General features: G+C 47.0%; 1 protein-coding gene across 2 annotated transcripts; it reads left to right on the forward strand.

The window, feature by feature from the left end:
* The first annotated feature begins 1,027 nt into the window (after positions 1–1,027).
* On the forward strand, positions 1,028–13,807 carry SLC25A46 (solute carrier family 25 member 46). 2 transcript variants are annotated; one of them, XM_032968948.2, is made up of 10 exons: positions 1,028–1,441; positions 2,724–2,766; positions 3,286–3,343; positions 3,831–3,908; positions 4,550–4,650; positions 5,954–6,010; positions 7,384–7,441; positions 8,598–8,972; positions 11,123–11,353; positions 12,875–13,807. In XM_032968948.2, the coding sequence occupies exons 1-10, from the start codon at positions 1,147–1,149 to the stop codon at positions 12,884–12,886; spliced, it is 1,308 nt and encodes a 435-aa protein (XP_032824839.1). In that variant the 5' UTR covers positions 1,028–1,146; the 3' UTR covers positions 12,887–13,807. The 2 variants fall into 2 exon arrangements, with proteins under 2 accessions (XP_032824839.1, XP_032824838.1); XM_032968947.2 differs by having other exon boundaries at positions 11,123–13,807.
* The last annotated feature ends 1,143 nt before the right edge of the window (positions 13,808–14,950 follow it).

Genomic DNA, 14,950 nt, shown 5'->3' on the forward strand with positions numbered 1-14,950 from the left:
GCCACTATCGCCGATGAGACATCGTCAGTGCGGGGGCCGCCACGCGTTTGAAAGCCATTGCTGGGTTTGACAGCAGCACGATGATGATGGGCGCGTGGGGGGGGTGGGTGACTAAAAGGCCACCAGGGGCCGCCCAGTGGCCCGCGGGATCGTGCAATGAAGCAACGCTGATCCACGGCCATAGCGATATGGATACTGGATGTGGTGTGCCGTGCGCGGAGATATTGTTCTGGGTTGCTGACCCAGAGAGACCCGGCTGAAATGAAGCACTGCTTGTAACTATGCTAACTATGCTATAGTATACGATACTGTAGTATATATATGCTGTATCAGATAATGCCATTTATTAAACACATCATCCCTCGCCTGCGGTCGATAAAATTTGTACCATTTTATGGGAACTTGACCGTGGTTGTTCTATGCATGCGGGCTGGGTGCGACGAATCAAATGGCTGTGGGTGGCTATTGCGGCACCAGTAAATGCTGGTGAGCGCACTCCACTATGAAATCCCGTGACACAGATTTTGATTCCCGGGCCCCAGCTAACATCGCTGGTGAGAACTATATCTGAAAGGATCCTGCAACCTCCCTTAGCGAACCCGCACCGAGCAGCGGGGTGTAGAAAGTCTGGTAAAAAATGTAAACAACGCGGAATTGGGAATCCTTCATCCCGCAGTGGATAATTGACGTGAAGTTCGTAAGAAAGGGGACAAAAATGATGCATTAGCATCGCAATTAAAGTGTATGATGATGGAATTAAAAAGTTGCATTTGAGTGTGTTTTGAATTGTTCTCCAGTTTGGCAACGCACTCATTTCTATGCATTTTCTTTACTCGTTTCAATGCTGGGCACTCTGTCACTGCAAAAGACACGTGTTGGCTCAATGAGCCATCAATCGATGATCGCACACATCGATCCAACTGCATTCGATTTTTACATCCGATTACTCCATCGACTCGCGCGTTTCAATATAAACAAACGCAAGCCACTCGGCGGAGTCTGTAGTCGAACTCCGGGGGTGACGTCCATCGAGAATCGAACGAAGGACAACGTTAAATAAGGCAGTTGAATCGATTCTATTGTTACGCGGCGAAGTAATCGGAATCGTCTATTTGCAATACAGCACAGATTAAATGATCACTCGCCATGTCTGATCGGTGGGGAATGACTTATGATGAAAATGATGATGAAGACGACGACGAGGAGGAGGAGGAAGAGCAAAGGGGAGTAGTACGACGAGGAGGAGGAGAAGACGACGTCCTCGCCATACAGCAGAGGATATTAGCAGAGGTGCAGGCGGAGAGGCGGGCGAGGGGACCCGTTCGGCCGAGGAGCCTCGCCGGGTTCTCCTCGCCTTCTGCGGTAGGACAGCTAGGCCACAGCCCAGGGTCCTTCGCGGCCTACAAGGGGGAGAGCTTTACATCGGAAGGAGCTTCCAAAGGTAAAGATTACACTTTTGTAAATGTTTACGAGCATTGTTCTTCTACATCTGACGAGACGTGTGGGAAAGTTATTGTTTTTGGTTGTGGCCTGGTTTGGTGTTGTGCCGGTGTTCGGCGTGACCTTTGAATGCCGGTGTCGTCTTTGCTTGTTAATTCACTCTAGATCGTTAATTGACGTTGCAATCACGATTGTCATTAGCTAAGCGGTTCGCTCTGTACAAGCGTCAACTGATGAACACAACACCCAAGAAATCGTAGGAGCGGCGTAGCTTCTGGCGCTTATTGCCACAGCACACGTAAATGGCCTAAAGGTGCCTTTTTAACCTGGTGGGGGCATTAACGCCGTAGTGTCATTGACAAACCGTGACCGACACAGTTGCAGTGGTGTCAATAGCAAGTATTTTTTTTACACGCTTTTTATTAACTCACTCTGTTGTATCCTCAAATCTTGTAACTAAAATTTTAACCCACTTCCCAATGTGGTATCGACTGCAAACTCTGTATACTTGTGTCATACTGATGACAATACTATATTCTATCATAAACAAAAAAATAAAGAAAACACATTTTAAAACATTATTTTTTATAAGTTATGTTTCGGCTTGGGTCTAATTGTCCACGCTCAACTGACGTTGCCTGTAAATCACCACGATCCCCTTACGTTGTGGCAAGCTTCGGGGTCACTTCCTGAAGTCGTGCAGTTCTTCCATTACCAGTACGGTACATTTCATTAAAGCGTGTTTAAAAAAAAAAGTTGTTTTAAATATTACTTATTTTGTACACATTAAGGACGCAATTATAAAGATACAATTCAAGTGGAACGCGCTGTGTGCTTGATTACAAACACATCTCTCATGAAGGAACTGGCCAAACATCCAATTTTCAGGGCCCTCAAAAATATCTGGAGATTCCGAGGTAGAGTTTCTTGAACCGTGAAGCAATGTGATTACATTGACATTACCTTACAACGAATGGGGGACATCAATCCAGTTCTCTGCCATATCTCGGTCAGGTGTTTTTTCATGTTTTCGTATACTTTAGTTTCCCCCATGAGCTCAAATGCACAACAGTAGCGTGACAATAGCGTATACGGTGTATGTAATTGGCACAAATTGTAAATACTGCAATTGTCATGCTTTATTCTATGCATGAACTTGAGAATCGATTTTAATTGATTCATCCATGCAGCTTTACGTGCTGATGACTGTGTAATGTCAGTGGAGATTTGTTTTGTCACTTGGCTGATTATAGATGCCTTTTTGTTTGTTTGTTTCCTTACAGAAAACCTGCAAAGATTTGCTGGCTTTGGCATTGGTATGACGAGGTAATGTCATCCAATAATGCTATCGGTGTCGTGAGATTAAAAAAGTCTCCCTTCGGTTCGCTTGTAGAGAAGTGCAACCCCACCGTGTTTGAGAACCCCCCCGTGAAAATAGATATCATAGAGCTACCTCTGACATCCCTCGATGCGACGTCTGGTACACACAGTAGGGGCAGCACTTTCTCGCGTTCCCAACCACGGGAAGTAATTCATGTTCATGGCATGACAGTCAAACTGACATTTGTAATTTTTAGAATTGGAATTTATTTAAAGGAAGTGTTAAACCAAATGTATTATTAATAATATGTGTGCGTTTATTGGTTACCTGGGCGGAGGCCATCAACTGACTACCCTTGAGAACCTGGTTTGATCACTATTTCTAATTTTAGCACGCTCAGTCACTTCTTGAAAGTCCCATTCGGCCCTTGGTAAGGAACATATTCCACATCCCTGCTGTACGCATGTTAAAATGCTCACAAATTGTAATAGCTTGTGAATTTGCACTTTCCCATGTCTTTACAGTCTCTTTATTGAAAACGTGTTGGCTCATCCATGCATTGTGATCCGGAGACAATGCCAGGTGAAGTTTTACAAAACAAATACTTCTCGTTACTATGAAGTCACAAGGTCCCTCTGCTCTAACAAGTGTATGACAGCACTCTCTCCATTAGAGGCTCTGAGCCAGTCGAAGAAATTCCACATTCCAAATTAATACTTTAGTTTATGGAAATACAGTTAACACCACCACCACCACATTCATTTGATACACAAATAAAACGTTGATTAAAGTCTTCCCATGTCGTCCAGATCGTGGGTGAGGTTTGACTATACTTGACCTGTTGGTAATGGCAGGGAACATAATATGGGGTATAGAAGTACAGTACAACATATTTTTCTTCACTGCCCTATTTGGCATTCTGGGTCATAATAATCTAAATGGACACTTTATTTTCGTGATTTATGTAATATTCCTCTGTTCACTTCCATTGGTTGCACATTCAATAGATGAATGACAGTCTTAAACAAATTGGTTGTCATTGTATGTAATTTTATAACATTTTTTGCAGATAAATTACCATGCCAAGAAATACCACCTAACACCCTTCTCTGTCATCAGGATAATGTATTCCTTCACAAGATCACAGGTGAGGAATAAATGACTGGAAATTAAAGTAAAAAAGTCAAAGCATCAATTAGACTGTAGATATGATAAGGCTAAACATGTTGCACTGGGTAGGATGTATGCAGGATTGAGGAGGACTGGTCAGAGGTGTGATGTCTTTGGTATGGTACTCATCAAAGAGCTGGACTTTAACAACTAGAAATATACTCTAGCTTTTAGAAGGAAGCTATACATTGCATTGCAGTGTAGGTTAAGCAACTTGAAGGTTCAAATGTAATTGGTCAGGAAAACATAGTAGACGTGAAAAGGAATAGGATGTTGTGAGAGGTGGGAATGGAGGAGGGCAGGTTATTGAGACCGGCATTGCCGTGGTACCCAGAGGTTGGTGACCAAGAGTAAAACCTAATGTCATAAGGCGGTGATGATGACACTCTACATGGAGAGTCCTGGATGTAACAAGGGGTGTGCTAAATTCAGATTATGGCGGCGGTGGTGATAAGATTTTAAGATGGAACCGTATTTCAGAAGTTAACTTCACAGCTGCTACGGTACCCAGCAGAAGGAAGGAAGCAATGGCAAGATGTGTTGGCGTCAATAGCATTGGTCTTGATGATTTGTTTGATTATCATGACAGATGTTTTTTTTGTTCCTTCTCTGAACCAGGGCATCCGAGCTTTATGGAAAGGCATGGGCAGTACCTTCATAGTGCAAGGCATCAGCCTGGGTGTTGAAGGAATAGTTGGAGAGTTCACACAACTACCCAGGTACCCGGCGCACATTGTACCAAGTGGAAGAATGAAATCCAAAAAAATGTTATTGGTCGCAATTTTATTATTTTGATTTATTTAATTTACAGCCCTGTGTAAATCCACTGTTGCCTTATAAGTACTGGGGGCTGTTTGACCATATTTTATCATGCTGGTCCGTGCAAGCCGGAGAAGATGGATAATCCAGATTTGCATCAGATATCACTCGTCAGTTGTTTACCATGGGCAGGATCGAGCTGAGACTCGCCGGGTTCGTAGCTTGTTGTGCTGACAACTGTGCTACTACTGCACCTATTCCTACTTCTCGAAAACAACATCGATCCACAGCAATCAATCAATCAATCGAACTCCGCTTCTGTACATTCAGAAATTCCAAATCATGTCTATTATTACACTACGGAAAGTATTGCCCTTTGGGTGATGTTTTTCCTTTAGGTAAGGCAGGAGAGGCATATCTTTCGGCCACATGCAATATTAATCTGTCACTGCAAGCTACTTAGTCGCACTAATCAGGCACGAGGGGGGAGTAGATTGAACCTGGCAACACCGTATGTGACTTTAGCATGCTCGGTAACTTCCGTAAGTGGAAGAGCCTCTTGTAATGACAGGAGTGGCCCAGGTGTGTTAATTTGTTGTCCCAAAACTTTTTTGAACCTCATATTCGGTCCTCTGTAAGGAAACATTTCCCACCCCCTATCCTGGAGGGATGATGATGATGCATTGGCAGCAATAGTTATGGTGTATTACATGTGGCTGCTTCTGCAGCTGCTGCCAAAGATGATGATGAAAATGGTCTGAGTTGACATGCGACCAGGATTTGAACTCAAAGCCTCAACTGATTTATCCACTAAAACCTCAACTGAGCCTCAAGATGCTTTGTCGAGAGGATCCAGCTTGGCATGATTATTGGCATTTTGAGAAGCATCCTGAGTACCCAGATAAAAGCCACACATACAAGGGGATAACTCTTAATCAGTATGTACAAATAGACCAACGACATACTTGTTCTACCGTGTTGCACATTAATATTCGTCACGATTCTTATCTTCACTTTGCGTGGGCCCTACCCTTGGTTGACAACCTAAAATTGAGCACCTGACACAGTGCAATCATGAACATCAGCACTGGGGAGACAAAGGTGGCTAGGCGTGTGAGCGTAGTACTGACCATATCACTAATTCCACATGCCGTATTGACCTTAATAGGTGTTTGCTAACAAAGGTTTCCCCTAAGTAGATGAGGTGAATCGTCATGGCAGCGTTTGTGTGAATGATTGTTTAATGCAATTCTCTTTTGCAAGGGAGGTTTCACAGAATTGGAACTTCAAGCAGCTCGGAGGCCACATGCTCCTGAAGGGGTGAGCCGCATCATCATGTGACACCGCAACAGCTAATCGGGTGTGATTGGCGACTTTTTTTTAATGCCTTATTCCATGAGAATTAAGCATGCATAAAAAATGATTTGTCGAGGAGATTCTCAGGACATTGTGTAAAAAATATGCGAATGTACATGACATATATATGTATATAAAACATGTTGTAAATAAATCTGCTGAAACGGGCAATTTTTTGTTGTGAGGCAATGCCCGCTTCCACCCCCACCCTGTGCTCAGGCTGCATTGCTACAGTCCAAAGTTGGCACGGACAAATTTAATCAGGCCAGCTTCCATGGCGCACACAGTGGTTGTGCTCATGGTTGCGGTTATAATGTGGTTATGGTTATTATAATGTGGTTATGGTTATTATGTGGTTATGGTTGTTATAATGTGGTTATGGTTATTATAATGTGGTTATGGTTGTTATAATGTGGTTATGGTTGTTATTATAATGTGGTTATGGTTATTATGTGGTTATGGTTGCGGTTATAATGTGGTTATGGTTATTATAATGTGGTTATGGTTGCGGTTATAATGTGGTTATGGTTATAATGTAGTTGTGGTTAGCATATGTTTATGGTTATAATTGTAAATAGGCCAGTTAGTGTCATTGGTAAACGAATTTGCAAGAAACACACATTTCTTTCAAATCACTAAAGTTATATCCCACGCAAATGCACGGGAAGTGCAACTTAAAAATTGCGCTATTTACTACCCAGCAAAGCCTCGCTGTGTCTCAAGACTTGCAGGAGGATCTTGCTTTGTTATCTTTGGCCAATTTGTTATAACAGAGTGTTTTTCATGTGGGATAAAACCAGAGAACCTGGAGAAAACCCACACAAACAAAGGGTGGGGGGGGGCGTAACACTCAAATTTCCACACAGATGCATTCAATAATCCATTGTCATGCTGCCGTATGGTCAACTCATAGCCCTAAGGGTGTCTAATGTGTAGTGCGTACGGCTGGATGATTAACAGTTTAACACGTAGGCTTTACGTGACCAATATTATTCATAATAAAGGTTTTTGGGTAAGATTGCATAAGTACGAATGTGTCCTAACCCTCCACCACCCGACACAGCCAATTAGGAAGCGATTTGTCACGTAAACAAAACGCCAATTAGTTATTACTTCAGCCCACCGGTGTGTTGGAGAGTAAATCCGCAACATTTACAATTTGAGTGACGTTTCGCTGGTAATTACATCCAGCATCATCGGGCGATTTGCCAGAATGATTAACAACTTACGTAATTCTATTTCCAAATGAGTTAACCAGAAAATGGTTTCAATGGATGTGCAGTACAGCAGTGTTTAGTGGAAGTATAATAATTCCTGCTTTCTTTGTTCCTATGCAGGATCGTGTGCCTGATAACCATGCCATTCTATTCAGCAAGTCTCATTGACACAGTACAGGTCTGTGCATATGTGCATGCATGTTGGATGTGTGTGTGTGGGGCGGTAGTGTAGCGGTTAGCACGCCGCGGTACAAACCAGGCGACCCAAGTTCGATTCCCGCTCACGGTCAACACCAGTGACGATTATCTGAACCAGTCCTGGGCCTCCTCTAGGTCGACTCGACCTCAAATGTTTACCTGGTGCGGTGTGTAAACATCGCAATTAGGGAGCCAAAGGTGGCCGAGCATGGTGCTGGCCACTCACCCCCTCACGTGCCATGCCTCAACAGTCTTTTAAGGATATACAGGGGATCTTTGTCTTTGTTGTGTGTCTTTGTGTTGCATGTGGGTTGGCACAGTGGGGAGTGCAGGTGGGGCATCTGTCAGTCATCTCAGTAAATCCTTAATACTTGGGTCTGTCCCAAGACCTCCTAACGAGCCTTCCACATTTTACATGATCATCTCTAAGTGCATCTAACCTGGCACAAGCGCTGTGGTGACGTCATCGCCGCTTCGTGGTGAATGCCGGCTCTTGTGCGCAGGTCTGCCCTGTGACCTCCTGCCAGCAACCCTTCAACACTTCACGTGGCCCCAAAGTGCACCCAGCCTGGCACAAGCGATCTTTTAACATCACTGTCACTTAGTGGTGAAAGGTGGCCGTTGTTGTGTACGCTTGTGGTGAGCGGTGGTGCAGTGATGTTCGCACTGCTCTACCAATCCGGCCATCTGAGTTCCAATTCCTAAACACCGCTAACATCAGTTAAGAGTGCTAGCCGAACCAGTTATCTGGGCTTCCACCTCGTTGATTTCACCATGAAATGAGTACCTAGCCCGAGAGATGAAGGAGACTTGGCCCTGTGCAGTCTACACTGCCCCCCAAAATGTGCTACCACTCATCCACGTCACCGCCAAAATATTGCCGTTGTGTGCGGTTCAACTCAACATATCTATCCCCCTGTCCCCCTTTGTATACTTTCTACCCTCTCCACCCACTCTGCTCTCTCCGCATTCAACCACCCTTTCCACCGTCTCACTCTCCTCTTGCCACCCTCTCTCTTTGCACATTTTCCCACCCTCTTCACACTCACCACCTCTCTCCACCATCTCTCTCCACCACCACCACCACCTTCTCTCTCCACCCCTCTCCTCTCTACGTGCCCCCTACGCAATTCCAGAGCGACATAATTCGCGACAACCCCGGCATCCTGGAGTGCGTGCGCGAGGGCGTCTGCCGCGTGCTGGGGCTCGGCATCCCGCAGAGCAAGCGCCTGCTGCCCCTGCGCCTCCTGGCGGGCCCCACGCTGCTGCACGCCCTGCTGCACCACGCCATCGCCGCGCTGGTGCAGCGGGTGGCGGGCCTGGCCATCGAGGCCACCTGGCGGAGGAGGAGGAGGGGGAAGGGTGCGGCGGCGCCGGAGCCGGGGGTCGCGGTGGAGGAGAGCTCGCTGGAGGCGTGTCTCCCCGAGTTGGTGGCGCGGTTTTTCGGGGGACTCGTCGCGGACGTCGTGCTGTTCCCGCTCGAGACGACCGTGCACCGGCTGCACGTGCAGGTTGGGGACGCGCTGGCGCGGCCGGGAGATTTCGGGTCGCGGGCGAGAGCACGCCCCGCGGTGGCGGCGTGTTCGAGTGCGAGGTTACGTCTGCTTCGGTTGAATTTTGGGGGTGGGGAGGTGTTGCGTAAATTAGCGCAACTGCTTGGCCCCGTGCACACAACTGAAGCGTTCGTTCGTCCGCCGAATGGTTGAACCACTCGCCCACCCGCTTGCTCATTCAATAATGAAACCACTCGCCCATCCAACAACCGATTACACTTACCCATCCACTCACCCAACCCAATAAACTGAATCACTTACTCTTTGGTTCTTTCGGTAAAGTCACGTAGATAGGAAAATAAATAATAGGTCACCGGTGATCTGTTATTTATTTTCCTATCTACGTGAAATAAATTAATTCCTGCAGTCACGAAAGCTTCAAATCGAGACTGAATCACTTACCCGCCAAAAGTCAAAATCACTCCCTCACCCACCAGACAACTAATTACAGTGAGGGAAAAATGTATTTGATCCCCAGCTGATTTTGTACTTTTGCCCACTGACAAGGAAATGAACAGTCTATAATTTTAATGGTAGGTTTATTTGAACAGTGAGAGACAGAATAACAACAACAAAATCCAGAAAAACGTATGTCAAAAATGTTGTAATTGATTTGCATTTTAATGAGGGAAATAAGTATTTGATCCCCTCTCAATCAGAAAGATTTCTGGCTCCCAGGTGTCTTTTATACAGGTATAAAGACACCTGGCATCCACAAAAGCAATCAATCAGATTCCAAACTCTCCACCATGGCCAAGACCAAAGAGCTCTCCAAGGATGTCAGGGACAAGATTGTAGGCCTACAGAAGGCTGGAATGGGCTACAAGACCATTGCCAAGCAGCTTGGTGAGAAGGTGACAAAAGTTGGTGCGATTATTCACAAATGGAAGAAACACAAAATAACTGTCAATCTCCCTCGGCCTGGGGCTCCATGCAAGATCTCACCTCGTGGAGTTGCAATGATCATGAGAACGGTGAGGAATCAGCCCAGAACTACACGGGAGGATCTTGTCAATGATCTCAAGGCAGCTGGGACCATAGTCACCAAGAAAACAATTGGTAACACACTACGCCGTGAAGAGCTGAAATCCTGCAGCGCCCGCAAGGTCCCCCTGCTCAAGTAAGCACGTATACATGCCCGTCTGAAGTTTGCCAATGAACATCTGAATGATTCGGAGGACAACTGGGTGAAAGTGTTGTGGTCAGATGAGACCAAAATGGAGCTCTTTGGCATCAACTCAACTCGCCGTGTTTGGAGTAGAAGGAATGCTGCCTATTACCCCAAGAACACCATCCCCACATCAAAGGGACGATGGACGGGGCCATGTACCGTCAAATCTTTGGTGAGAACCTCCTTCCCTCTGCCAGGGCATTGAAAATGGGTCGTGGATGGGTATTCCAGCATGACAATGACCCAAAACACACGGCCAAGGCAACAAAGGAGTGGCTCAGGAAGAAGCACTTTAAGGTCCTGGGGTGGCCTAGCCAGTATCCAGACCTTAATCCCATAGAAAATCTGTGGAGGGAGCTGAAGGTTCGAGTTGCCAAACGTCAGCCTCGAAACCTTAATGACTTGGAGAAGATCTGCAAAGAGGAGTGGGACAAAATCCCTCCTGAGATGTGTGCAAACCTGGTGGCCAACTACAAGAAACGTCTGACCTCTGTGGTTGCCAACAAGGGTTTTGCCACCAAGTACTAAGTCATGTTTTGCAGAGGGGTCAAATACTTATTTCCCTCATTAAAATGCAAATCAATTTATAACATTTTTGACATGTGTTTTTCTGGATTTTTTTGCTGTTATTCTGTCTCTCACTGTTCAAATAAACCTACCATTAAAATTATAGACTGATCATTTGTTTGTCAGTGGGCAAACGTACAAAATCAACAGGGGATCAAATACTTTTTTCCCTCACTGTACACTCACCCACTCACTCACCAACTCATCTATCCACTCACTAACCCAACTACTGACCCATCCATGGATGAAACCACTCAGGCCCACGCACACCCAACAACTGACCCACCCCCTCTCTCCTGCCCGTCGTTTCTTCCCCCCCCCCACCCCCCCGCCGCCACACCGCACACTTGCCTGAACCCACCACGCGCAGGGCACTCGCACGATCATCGACAACACGGACGCCAACTCCCCCGAGCTGCTGCTGCTGCCGATCAACACGCGTCACGAGGGTCTGGCCGACTGCGTGCGCTCGGTGCGCCGCGACGAGGGCGCCTTGGGGCTGTGGAAGGGCGTGGGGGCGCTGCTGCTGCAGTACAGCGTGCACGGTGCCCTGCTCTACGCAGCCGGCGTCGTCAGCTCCCGCATCGCGGCTGCCGGCGGAGTGAGTGGCGCCGCTTTGGCTGCCGTCGGCGCGAGGACGTGACCACGTTCGAATGATCGAGCAGCGTGTGGTGAACAGTGCGTGCGTGTGTGTGCATGTGTCTTTGTGTAGCGGTTAGCGCGCGGCGCTACGATGCCGCCCACCCGGGTTCGATTCCCGCTCGCGGTCAACACGGGTGACAATTATTTTAACCGGTCTTGGGCCTCCCATAAGTCGACTCAACCTCAATTTTCACCACTAGGGAGACAAAGGTGGCCGGGCGTGGTGTTGGCCATTCCACCCTCTCATGTGCCGTGCCGGCCTTCATAGTTGCTCGCTAACAGCACGTGCACCGGCGGTCTGTATTGCACATGCCTGCGTGTTTGCGCAAGTACACGGGAGTAATGGACATCACCGCTGGGAAGACAAAGGTGGTCGGGCACGGTGCTGTCCACACCCCACCCACAAACTGTGTCCTGCCCTCTCAGACAAGTGCCCACCGACACTTGTGTCCTTCGCCTGCGGTGAGGCCGCCCAGTGATTTCCGCGTGACTTTAGCACGCAAACACGTGTGGTAAGCTCTCAAGAGGTAAAAGGGTAAAGGTGCAACCCTGCAAACGCTCACTGCACTGCCGGCAGAAGGGCCTCCGCTGCGGCTCGCTTTAGAGGGCGTTTGGTCTCCTCTTACACTCTGACCGGACGTGTTACAATCGGCACCACGCTTTACCCCACCACATGTCACATTGCCGATCGACTAACTGTGGTCCGGCCGTTTACACTGCTGGGTGGACATAGGCGGGGGAGGGGTGATTTTAATAAATTGGCACCATAATTGTTTTCTTTGCCGCCAGAAGACTGAATCGGACCCATCTGGATTGCAAGGCCGGTGCACCAACCGTTAGACCACAACAGCTCTCTGTCCGTGGTGGCGAGATGTTAACTCCATCGCCTGGTATGCAGGAGGTCGTGGATTTAGATCCCGACCCCGACGCCTGCTGCTGTATATTTAGAGTTTGCATGATCTCCTCGTGGTGACGTCGATTTGTATCCAGGTCCCCCGGTTTTTTCTCTCCACATTTAGAAACATGCGTTGTATGCTACACATTTCCACGTGTTAAGCCACTTTCGTTGGCCTATCATTTGTGGCCAGGTCGCATCGGAAAAAGAGCTATATGTAGCTCAGTTGGCCTTGGCTGGTAAAATAACATTTAAATTATTTTAAGGCGCACGTTAAAAACCCTGTGAGTTCATTTACAAGATTGTGCCATGGTTGTGCCCGTGTTGTAGCCCAAATCCTCAGTTGTACTTCCCTACGCCTGGCAGGTCGCAGGGACTATTTGACTATACTTCATCACGGCAGTCAGTGTCGATCCGGTGAAGGTGGGCAGCACAGAACGTGCGAGCATGTGACTACAGAGCAACAATGGATTTCCACTGCACTGCCCTCTGTTGCCCACCTTGTATGCGTATGTAATGTTTATTGTGCTTCCAAGTGCGCAAGGTGTTCTGTGGTATGCCCTTGCCTCCCCCCCGCCCCCCCAGTCCTTCCCGTGATGAGCAGCACACACAGCTTCTCCACAACTTCCCGGCATCTGCAGGCTGAGCCACTTCATCCCATGTTCCAAGATATTACAATCGTTGTTGATAGCTTCTCTTCAGTTCTCTCTCGGTTCTTTCTCTCTTCCTTGCTCCTTTTTTTTCCAAATGCCACTTCTGCAATTGGGTTCTCAGCCTCGCGGTGGAGATGTTCCAACCATCGTGATCGTCCGATAATATGCACACGGAAATGTACCTATACCTGGCTTCCAAATGGAAGGGTCTGATGCTCAAATCCTGGTTGACCCTCAAATCATCATCATCATCATCAACCCTCTCGCGTTGATTAAATGAGTTCCACTTTTGTGGAAGTCGGCAGCAGTCACCTTGTGGATTTACGTGCTGCGATGGGAATGTGGAATTTCCACCGCTGGCTTAAGGCTGCCATCAGAGAGTAGCACCACCCCTTGTTTTAAGAAAAACTATTAATTGACAGCACTTTTTCATGTTTTCTGTACACGTGCATACGAATGTATACATACAATTTGTCACGTGGTTAAAATTAATAATGAATTGTTCCTTATGCATAAAGTGCTCACACATGAATTAACATACAATGGATTTAAGAGCACAAAGCTATGTGAATGCTGTACAAATGTGAACTTTGTGCTCATGATGTTTGTATAAGTTTATTTAGCAACCACATCTGCTGGACTGGACATTTAAAAGCCAATGTTACGTATTTGTTTTTGTTCCTATGTGTTTAAAATGCCTAACCCCTAAAATTGTATTGATTATACCGTGAAATCATTGGCCTCCTACTATGTAGACTTTGTAGGGTCCTCCTGGCAAAGAGTCGCGAGACTCGGTGAGGCTTTCCTGGGCAATCAAGTGTAACGACAACAATGCCCTTAGTACATTAAACCTGTGCGTATCAAACTCTGTGCGTGCTCGCATTCGACGTAACGCCATCGTCGCCAGGCTGAGAGGTGAAGTCCGAAGGAGGCAGTTCAGAGCGGAGAACCAGCGTGCGACGGACTTCAGCGGACGTGGAGGATGATGCCCCCCCCCCCCGGACAGGAATGAGTGGAGAAGGATGATGTGGACCTAATGAAGCCAAGACCTCACAACGGGTGGAAGGGAAAGTGCCAGGTCGAGCATTAATCATTCGCAGTGATCAGAACCCAGCCATAGAGAACGTTGGTGGCGAGTGATACCTCTTTAGTATTTGCACCCTTGTCAGCCCTTCTTGTAAATTTGCACTATTGACGTTCCCCCATGCCTCGGCACTTGCTCTTGTTCATTCATACTGCTAACTTGTGTTTTGCCTTACCCACCTGTCCTTCACCTGCCCGCATCAACGCTGCTGTGGCTGTTATCATTCACTCTATATGCCAAGGACACAATGACACGAACAAAAAACATTGATAAAGAGCTGTAATGTTTATCATGAATTTCATGTAGATTAATGCGCAGCACAATATAAAATAGTAAAACGCAATTGGATCCAGGGGAAGGAATGCATTTCATTGTTACTTCCTGCGTATCTTGAATTGTGTATCTTTTTAGCCCATCAGAATTCTTCCATATAATTGTTTTTTTTATACTTAACTAGCTTAACTACCCGGCTTCGCCCTGGACTTGGATTCACCACGCCCGGCCGCCTTTGTCTCCCCAATGGCAATGTTCATACACCACACCAGTTACGCGTTTGAGGCTGAGGCTGAGTCGACCTAGGGGAGGCCCAGGACCAGTTCAAATAATCGTCACCGGTGGTGGCCGTGAGCGGGAATCGAACTCAGGTCCCCGGGTTCGTAGCGCAGCGCGCTAACCACTACACTACAATGCGTTACGCTTCTACATGAGCGGGTCACATGACAGATTTAACGTCACAGCTTCCGTGCAAAAATGCATTATTGAGCCCCCCCCCCCTCCAAAAAAAAACAAGTGTATTTCAATATTTTTTGCATGGTGTACAGTCTGGAAAGTACCCACATGGCAAATTTCAAGTTTGTTGCATGTCAGGAAGTACGCTAAACATTTTGAACAGACACACAATCACAACTTTGCCTTTTATATATA

The sequence above is a fragment of the Petromyzon marinus genome, chromosome 40, assembly GCF_048934315.1.
Source record: "Petromyzon marinus isolate PM22_M1 ecotype Great Lakes invasive population chromosome 40, UKy_Petmar_22M1.pri1.0, whole genome shotgun sequence".
NCBI classification, from domain to species: domain Eukaryota; kingdom Metazoa; phylum Chordata; class Hyperoartia; order Petromyzontiformes; family Petromyzontidae; genus Petromyzon; species Petromyzon marinus.

Excerpts from the sequence above, each read along its gene's own strand:
- SLC25A46 (XM_032968947.2), top strand. The coding sequence starts at position 1,147 with ATGTCTGATCGGTGGGGAATGACTTATGATGAAAATGATGATGAAGAC. Across the intron at positions 1,442-2,723 it reads ATCGGAAGGAGCTTCCAAAG|AAAACCTGCAAAGATTTGCT; the intron begins GTAAAGATTACA and ends GTTTCCTTACAG. Across the intron at positions 3,909-4,549 it reads ATTCCTTCACAAGATCACAG|GGCATCCGAGCTTTATGGAA; the intron begins GTGAGGAATAAA and ends TCTCTGAACCAG.